This window comes from Gastrolobium bilobum, unplaced genomic scaffold (assembly GCF_033153095.1).
Source record: "Gastrolobium bilobum isolate Gb01-03AN ecotype WA unplaced genomic scaffold, APGP_CSIRO_Gbil_v1 utg4229, whole genome shotgun sequence".
NCBI classification, from domain to species: Eukaryota; Viridiplantae; Streptophyta; class Magnoliopsida; order Fabales; family Fabaceae; genus Gastrolobium; species Gastrolobium bilobum.
In genome coordinates, this window is record NW_026898412.1 from 83,802 (window position 1) to 93,664 (window position 9,863).

Consider the following 9,863-nt stretch of genomic DNA (forward strand, 5'->3'; position numbering starts at 1 on the left):
TCATGCGGTTGAACCAGTGATCCACTCAGTGACCCACTAATTAAACCAGTGACCCACTGACCCGGTACCCGGATCGATCACCAATCCGGGTTTAAGAACATTGGTTATAAGCGCAGTTTCCACTAAAAGACATTTATCTTTATCCATCGTTATCAACATGATATGTCACAGAATTCTTATAACATAAGAAATCAAATCTTACAAACACAGTAATAATAGGTGATCCAAGTGTACGAAGTACAAACGTCTCACGATCTACCACATGCAGATGGCATGTATGTGCCTACACAACACTTTATTAAAACTTTAAACTTATTTAGATTGAGCTAACCATGCCATCTTCTGATGATGATTCTTTGGTGGCCAGAGTAGCAAGTCCAGCAGAATTCCCATTAACAAAGTTACATTGTGTTCTAATTTGTCCTTGAGATCCCGTTAGCACTCCAATGTTACCCATTTTAATCATTGAAGCCTTAAAGCTCTCAAAGAAAAGAGTTTGGTTACTATTGAATTTGTTGACAATGTCAATGGTATCTGCACCTGAAGTTGAGAACAGCTCTTGGTCACTTTGAAACAAGCCCTTTTGAACCTGAAGATTGGAGTAGTAGTTCTTGTCGAATGTATCAGGTGTGGTTGGATCCAAATTGGTAAGGTTAGTACCAGGTCCACCATTGGGGCATATTGCACGAAGTGTTTGTAAGTAAGTTGTGTTAAGTGTTGGATCAGGATTCCCAGTACCGCTGAAATTGTATAATCGGCTAACGAATACACTGCAGTGAGCTCTGCCAAATGTATGAGCACCTGAAAATTAAAGCACAAACAATCACATATATATTGAGTTACCATTTTTTTTTTAATTGAGGTTAATTTTCTGAAGGGTCAAAATTTTCATACCTGAGAGCGCAACTAAATCAGTAGTGTTGAGGCCTTGAACAGCAAAAGAAGATTTAAGTTGAGTTAGGTTGAAGAAAGGAGCTGGAAGATTTTGATTTGCAAGGGTTTGGTTTGCTGTTAAACTATCCCTTCTTCCTAGAGGAACTTTCCAATCAGGACCATTAGCCTGCAAATACATGTAAATTTCAAAACGGTTAAAGTAAAAGCAAAAGTTTTAAATATACCTTTCAACTTAGTCTTTGATTCAACCCCCTATACGAATATAGACTTTCCTTACTATAGTTGCTAATGATTTGTTTTAACTAATGCATCAACTCATTTTTATTTTCTCTCTTCATAAACAGTCAATTAATTCATGTGAGTTAAAATTGGCCTAAAGTTATATATATAAAAAAAAAAGTATTTTTGAACATGATGAAAATTAAAGGAAAGTGATTCTTCAGAAGCAAAAACAACTCATTTCTCAAATGATAAAGTTTATCTTGATGATTTGAGTATTTTATTATTTATATTTTTCAGAAAGTGAAAACTAATGGCATTCAACATTTTACAAGACATTTATTTTAGTGTGGGACATACCAGAACAGAAGATATTTCAGCAGCAAGGGCCAGAATATCAGCACAAGAAACTATGCCAGGACAAGCACTTTCCACGGCTGTCTTAATCTGGTTCACAACATCCAAACCTCTTATTGAGTTGTTATTTGGCGCTGCACTTTGCTCACTCACAATCGTAGCAGTGTCGTTCAACAAGATCGATGCATCACAGCCCTGTCACAACGTACACAAGCACGGACAACATATAATCAACGTGATGGAAAATGTTTGTGTTTAGTAGTAAGTGAAACGGGGGGAATTAATTAGCTATAAAATGAATAAATATACTTATATATATATATACAAAAGAGAGTTGATGATGACAACAAACTAAAGTGATGAAGAAACAATCGAGTGAACAAAACATACTTGAACGAAACAGTCATGAAAGTGGAGCCTGACGAGACTTGCAAGCATACGTGGATCTGTTTTTGAAACATTTCTGATCACATCACGCACAATGGAATGAACATTCGGACATGTAGAACTGTAAAACGAGGGATCTAGTTGTGCATCTGAGGAGAAGGGTAGTGCTCCAAGCACAACCACTACACAGCACAAAGCTATCACTTCGAAACGAAGGGAGTTCATTACTTATGATATTCGAATTCTTAGCCCGTGGTGCTTGCCATACACCAACGATAAGGAGCTTCTATTTATAGAGAGACTCATGGCCAATGTCCCTGCATTTGGGGGTTCAAATTTTCAATCATGCCATCTTTTGGAAGAAAAAAAAAGTGTATAAATTGCGAGAAGATAGATATATATATATATATATAGATATGGAGAGAGATAGATGTGAATGCGAACGATTAAATTTCTGACATCATCATTTAAATCTTATATACTTGGCATAAATTGAACTACAATATGGTTTATAATTGCGTTACAGAAAATTCATTACTCTATCTAAATTATTAAATGACTTAAAATAATGATCTACATGTCTCACATTCCTTCCCATCATCTTGTTGTTTACTATATTTTGAAGGCTATAATGTTTATACAAGGTAAATTATCTATATTCGCTTCCAAAATGATATTATTTTGGGTTGAAAGATAATAAATTATAATGAGAAAGACTATTATAATTCTGAAATAAATTATAATTATAAAAATACCTTAATTTTCGTTTCGAAACGATATTGATTTGGGCTCAGTATCAATACCTTATTTACATCGATGACAGAAAAAACGAATCCTATTTTGAATTTGTAATTTAAATTTATAACGATTATGTTATATATGTCCTATATAAATGAATAGTTAGCCAGTATATATTCTTTATAAACACTCATTAAATATCCCCATTCAATTCACCCCCATTTTTAAATATCCCCATCAACAAATGATATTATTGTGTGTTGAGCCATGTTCTTAAAATCTTTATTTTTTTTTATAGCCAACAGGCCGTTAAAATCTTGATTTATTATCATGATTTTATATTTTTATAATTTTTTTTATCAAAATAATTTATCTATATTCCAAATTCTTTTATGATTTTTTAATTACGAATTTATATTTTATGATTTTTTAGTCCCTTTTAATTTTACTTAAAATCTTAATTTTAACAACATTGGTGTATGTTGAGTAACATTCTTTATTTTACCTTTCGAAATTCCAAGTAAAAGATATTAATCAGCATCCGTAAATTATATGGTGATTAATTTTAGTTTACTCACGCTATACCAAGAATTAATTTACAAATTTTAAAAAATTAAAAACCTTTTGCCTGAATTTGAAAAATTCTGCATAAGTACGTCAGAAAGAAATAATTACAATAGTTTTCCTATTTTTTTCCCTATAAATACTTCACTGTAAGCAATATTTTATAAGTTAAATCAGATATTTAATCATGAATTGATATATTCAAAAGATTAAATTAATAATTAAATTGTGCTTAAACTCCATGATATTCGGGAAAAAAAAATACGATTTAACCTTGTTAGCAAGCTGTCAATTAACGATATATGAACGTTGATTTTATAAGACTATTGTTGTAGGAAAGTTGATTGTATAATATTATAGAGATTTGTTTTGAGTGCTGTAATTTTTTTTTTCTCTTTTTTGTAGGTCCCACAAAATATTATGTGTGTAGAAAAATTTGTTATAACATATTAAATAACAAATGCAAACTCATGTATAAATGTATATAAATATGGGGTCGTACGAAGCAGCACGTGAGAGGCGGCAGAACAGAGATTTGTTTTTTCGATATAAATTTTATGGGTTTTATAAGAGTTATGTTGTAGTAAAAGTGATTGTGTTTTGTTATAGAGATTCATTTTGCGTGCTAAAGTTTTTTTTTTTTTTTTTTTTTTGCTGCAGGCTCCACAAAATGTTATGAGTGTAGAAAAAAATTTGTGATCATGTTAAATGATAGATGATAAACCCAAATTTTATTGGAGTTAACGTTATTCATTCTACATTTGTACCATCCCTAAAAGACAAAAACAAAAAAAAACAAAAAAACAAACAACTATTCGTCTGTGTTATGTAGTGGAACAAATCTTTTCTCCAACTGTTGTATATTTATAATATTAAATTATTATTTTTTTCTTCAAAATTTTATCGATTGATATAGAAATAAAAATAATAATTTTAATATTATGATTCTTCAAAATATACAATTATAATATCAACATCGCAGTTAGACACTTGCACTAAAAATTTATTCGGACTAGTGCTACTGGTTATGGTATGTCGTATTCAACGAAAGATGAGGTCTTCTTTAAAGTATAGCCATGCCTATGTGTTGTAAGCTTTTATTATATCAACAAGTGGTGTAAAAAACCATTTTCCTACATGGATTATAAAGTCTGACATGAATATATTCATTTCAAAAAAGGCGTTTTCCCTCATGAATTCAAGTTTTTTTCTTCTTTTATCTTACCGAAGACATAGAACATTGTTTATGAACTTCTTTGTGAATTTTCCTTGCATTTGATTTTTTTTTTAGTGGCGTAAAAAATCAAATTCCTTCCTGCTTTTGATTTTTTAGTATCTACTTCCTTTTGGTCGTTGTCTACTCATTATTGTTCCAACGTTGCTTCCTACCTTTTTAAAACTATAAATAAACAGACTGGCCCTTCCCCATAACGGGTTATGAAGCCTGACATCAATATATAAATTGAAAAAGAAAAAGAAAACATTATCACAATTTATATCTTATGTCCTTTTTCTTCTTCTTTTTTTCTATACTTTTTTGATAAAAAGGTTATTTATTTGATTTGTTAGTTGTTTTCAACCCCGGAATAATAAAGAATTCAGGGTGTAGCTATCAATTACAATTTTAAACTTTGTCTATTTTAAAAGTTAAACTTTCATTTTCCCCGAAAAATTGTTTAGTTTTACACCTAACTCTTATAAATGTGTTTAATATATAAGAATTTAAGAGAAATGAAAATTATTTCATCAAAACATATCACAGACTTCAAAGTCTAGCACAAAAGAGAATATGGGTAGAAAAAATTTAAATACAAGCCTAGCAAATTACTTCAATTCTAATAAATTTAAAGTTACAACATCATAATTTATAAATTAAAAATTTGTAAATATAATCTTTCCTTTTATATTTTTCAAGTTTTCAGAATATGTTAAGGAAGCCAAGTCTTGCAATAATATATAAATGAAGACTTCGAAGGCAGCAAGAAATTATCCACCACTAAATGCTAGATTCTGGAAACTGGGAACCCGGGATCTTGTTTGTCATAAAGAAGACAAAAGCAGGGCAGGGGCAAGAGGGTTAAAGCCAAGGTCACAAATGACAAGTCAACTTATGGGTTTCGACTTTAGAGTTTGTAATATTACTGGAGATAAAGTTAAACTTTTAAACCAAAATTGTTTTGTGCTTTCGAAAAAAAAAATATATATATATATATATATATATATATATATATATATATATATATATATATATATATATATATATATATATATATATATATATATGCTGAGAAATAAAGCTTAAAATATGCATTTCGAGAAATAAAATTCTTAAAATATGTTATATATATATATATATATATATATATATATATATATATATATATATATATATATATATATATATATATATATATATATAAGGTAATTTTGTCCTCTCTTTTTTCAATATATAAAGGTTAAAAAATATATCTTATATAATACTTTAAATTCAATTTTTTCTGTTTTATAATACAATAAAAATACTGATTAAATCCACAAAGAAGTTGAGGAATTTTTCCTGACTCTAACGGAATATCAATATCTAACCTTACTTAAATCGATTAAATTAAAAATTAACTTATTAATCAATTTTATTTATAAAACTCTTATTAATTTAAAGATCTTCATTAGTGTTGAATACATAGCGTATTAAAGGCATGAATGATGAGTCAAATTAGGAATCTTGCGCGCCTCAAGGAAATTCTTTCCAATAATATCCATTGAATGTGAGGGCTTTGTCTTACGCTGAGTTTTATTATATAATTATTTACTTAAGAACTTAAATATTTTGGTCAAAGCCTCGTAAACCACATAATGTACATATTTTACACATTACTTATATCTTTGGAAGAAGCACAAAATCTGAGACTCGAGATCGTCGGGGATGAAATCAAACCTATTTTTGTCGTTCGTCTTGTTTGTCTTCGTAGCTTGTTGCTTGCATGAAGAAAAAAACGTGTGGAAACTATGTGATATAAACAAAATATTCAAATTTTCAGTTAGGATCTATTCTAAACCTATAGACTTTTAGTACCCAGTTGCTCAGATCTCACTCCATTGAGCTAAAATCAAACCAAGTAGCCTGAGAAGTTTGAATTCAAGCTTTTGAATGTAAAAAATGTTTGAAAAAATATTTATACACAAAATAAGTATCTAATGTTGATTTGACATTATATATATATATATATATATATATATATATATATATATATATATATATATATATAGGTCAGGATCATTTTATATCAGTATAAGTTACATATATATATATATATATATATATATATATATATATATATATATATATATATATATATATATATACTCTCAATCTTGTCCGTTGATTCCACTTATATCTAAGGGCTCTAAATTTTTAGTAATGTGAGTCATTAATTGGATACAAGTGGATCAATAATCAAGATTGAGTGTAAGACTTCTAACTCTTACACCGGTGTAAGAATATCCTGCCTATATATATATATATATATATATATATATATATATATATATATATATATATATATATGGCTTATTGTAACACCTCGTGTGCATCCGGCGTATTAAACATACATAGAGTAATGGCACAGCTAAATAAATGCGGAAGTTAACTTTTTCTTTTCAATTATGACGTCATCATTATTAACCAAGTTGATTACTTATTTTTTTATTAAAATATTTTCTGTATGTAAATTGCAATAAAGAACTACTGAATAACCTCATGATATAAATGTGTATCTAATCACATAACTACAACACGTAGACCAGACAATATCTTGATACATTATACAACTCAAGACTAAAAGCATAAACAACATCAATGTGGCATGAACAACCCCCATGTTCACCAAATAAGGCAACAAAGCCAACAATGTCTCAAGTCAAATAGCCATATCTTAAATAACAAGGCATGCATAAAATCCAAAAGCGATAACAGGTAGACATGCATATATCAACTCAACTCCGGCCTTCTGCCGCCCGAGGTCTTAACCCCCGAAGTATCTAAACCTGAAATGTGCCCCAACATGGGGTAAGATCTCTAAAAAGAAATCTCAGTAAGACAAGGGGTCATCAAGGATCTCTCCACCCCAAGCTCACTTACATGTGCAATATAAGTTCTAAAACAGTATAACAATATCATTTTCAAAATCTGTGCAATGCAGCATATATCCATGTCATGTGTGTAATAATCCTACTGGCCAGAGAATAAGAATGTAGGGATTACATACGTCTACAACCTACAGTACAAGGAACACCGCTTGTACCTCACCCACATATTCACCATCTTGTATGTCTCCACATACTCAGGCTTACCGTCTAGGTGGTACACCACATACATATCATATGGTACTTGCACTCAATTAAACAGCTCAATAGCATTTCATTAATCATCAATTAAAATCATGAAAACACATCATGCATATAAACCATTCCTCCATGAGGTATGGTGGAACCAGCAATGGGAAAAACCGAGGACACGAAAGCTTACCTCTTAAGCAATCAATCCCAAGTCAAGAGTCCACAATAGCCCAAGGTCCATAAATAGCACAATTACAATCTGTTTAGACCAGAAACATCATCAGTAGTTATACTCTTAAGGTTCATTTCATTATGACAACATTTCCTTTGTCGTTTAGTGCTCTTTAGGCTTCTCCCAAAATCATAAGTCCTTAATCTAAGTGATTCTGATAACTTATTACAGAGGTTCACATTAACCCATCATGGGTCCAGAAACCCAATCTACACTTCTGTTTGGGCAGAACAATGCACAACTTCGAAATTCCCAGAATATTCGAATATTTCACCGGGCCATATCCGGATATTCATATCTAGATATTCATATCCGGATATCACCAACCCCATATCCGGATATCATATCCGGATATTTCGTGACAGAATGCAGTTTCTGCATTTCGTGAAGATATCTCTTCAATGTTCCATTTTTAACACATTTAAACGTTAAAGCATGCATCTTTAGACCCATTTAGGCCAGTGATAATGTTAGCTACTTAATCCTATCATTTTTCATGCCAAGACTTGATCTTTAACATGGAAATACATGATCAAAGGTGAGGAACATACCCCTAAGGCTCAAAACAGAAACCAAAGGTGCTCTTGGAGCTCTCAAGTCAGTCCCAAAGTTCTGACTTCACAAGGCCACGGAAATGGCTGACAAGAATGGTTCTTTGCTTTACAAAATGGCTTCTTGCACCATCAAATTCCAAGAAAATACTCTCACACACCCTCACAAAGATGGACAACCCCAAATCTCCCCAACCAGAAGCTCCTACTCAGCAAGAAGGTGTCTTTCTCCCTCACAATGCACATTCTCAAGTGCTCACAACATTTAGGAAGAAGAATCAAAGAGAAAAGTGGGTTTTTGGTTGAGTTTCATGAAGAGAAGAGGGTGGCAAGGTGGAGAGCAAGGAGGGGCTTCAGAATTTAACGTAAGAATGTTCAAGTTTATGACCTAGAAACTTGTGCCCACACTCACACACACACACACATATATATATATAGTCTTATTAAGTTTAATCTCATTGTATTAGCATTAATAGTTCCGCTAATCGTTTTGATCTAAAACTTTAGATTATGAACCTAGCCATTTTTGTAGGATTTTTCATATTTTTATTATAATTTTCGCAGCACTTTGCTGGTACACACTTTTACATAGCCGGTATCAGTTCTGACGTCAGTTCTCATTATTTCGACTTCAAACTTGGCACACTTGACCTAAATATTATTCTAGAAATATTCATACACTTATTATAATTTTCTGAGATACTTCATTGGTATGCACTTATATCGTGAAGCAGAACCGGTATTTGCATTTTTCGTGAGAAAAGCGACTTTCAGCGTTATTAAGCCCTTATATTAATTATTTAAGCTCTCTCATAATTATTCAAGGTCAATTATAGAATTTATCTCTGAACTCATAATTAAATTACTTAAATTCTGAATTTAACGGTGCGGGTTCTTACATTCACCCCACCTTTTAAGGATTTTGTCCGCAAAATCTGAGACGTACCTGTCTCAAAACTTGGGGTATTGTCGGAGAAGCTCGTCCTCCCACTCCCAAGTACACTCCTCTGGAGTTCTTCCTTCCCATTGCACTTTGACCATGGGAATGACTTTGCTTCGTAGCTTCTTCTCACCACGATCAAGAATCTTGAGTGGTCCGACGAGAGTCATTAAGTTCTCCCGAACTCCACATCATCCAGTTGCACCACGTGCGAAGGGTCTGCTATATACCTCCGAAGCTGAGACACGTGAAACTCGTTGTGGATGTTGGCCAAGTTCGGAGGCAAGGCAAGCCGGTAGGCAACAGATCCTACCCTACCAAGTATCTGGTATGACCTAATAAATCTAGAGCTAAGCTTCCTCACTTTGAGGGCCCGACCAACACCGGTGACAGGTGAAAGTCTCACAAACATGTGCTCACACTCACTGAACTCCAGTGACCGATGCTTGGAAAATGTGAATGTCATATTTCATAATAATCTTGTGTCATGCCATAAACACAAAAAATGTTGATTCCACTGGAAAAAAATTGTAAAGATTTGGATCATAGCTTTTTGTGTTTATAGCTTGACACAAGATGTGTCATTTAGCATAACACTCACATTTCCCAACTTATTTTGCGTACAAATTTTTTCCAAACATTTTTG

The 9,863-nt window shown here is 31.9% G+C and overlaps 1 protein-coding gene across 1 annotated transcript; it reads right to left on the reverse strand.

Annotated features, from left to right (window-relative positions):
* Positions 1 to 312: 312 nt before the first annotated feature.
* On the reverse strand, positions 313 to 2,082 carry LOC133316005 (peroxidase A2-like). Its single transcript, XM_061517691.1, has 4 exons — positions 1,861 to 2,082; positions 1,474 to 1,665; positions 895 to 1,060; positions 313 to 801 (listed from the first exon to the last, which is right to left on the reverse strand). The coding sequence occupies exons 1-4, from the start codon at positions 2,080 to 2,082 to the stop codon at positions 317 to 319; spliced, it is 1,065 nt and encodes a 354-aa protein (XP_061373675.1). The 3' UTR covers positions 313 to 316.
* Positions 2,083 to 9,863: the final 7,781 nt, after the last annotated feature.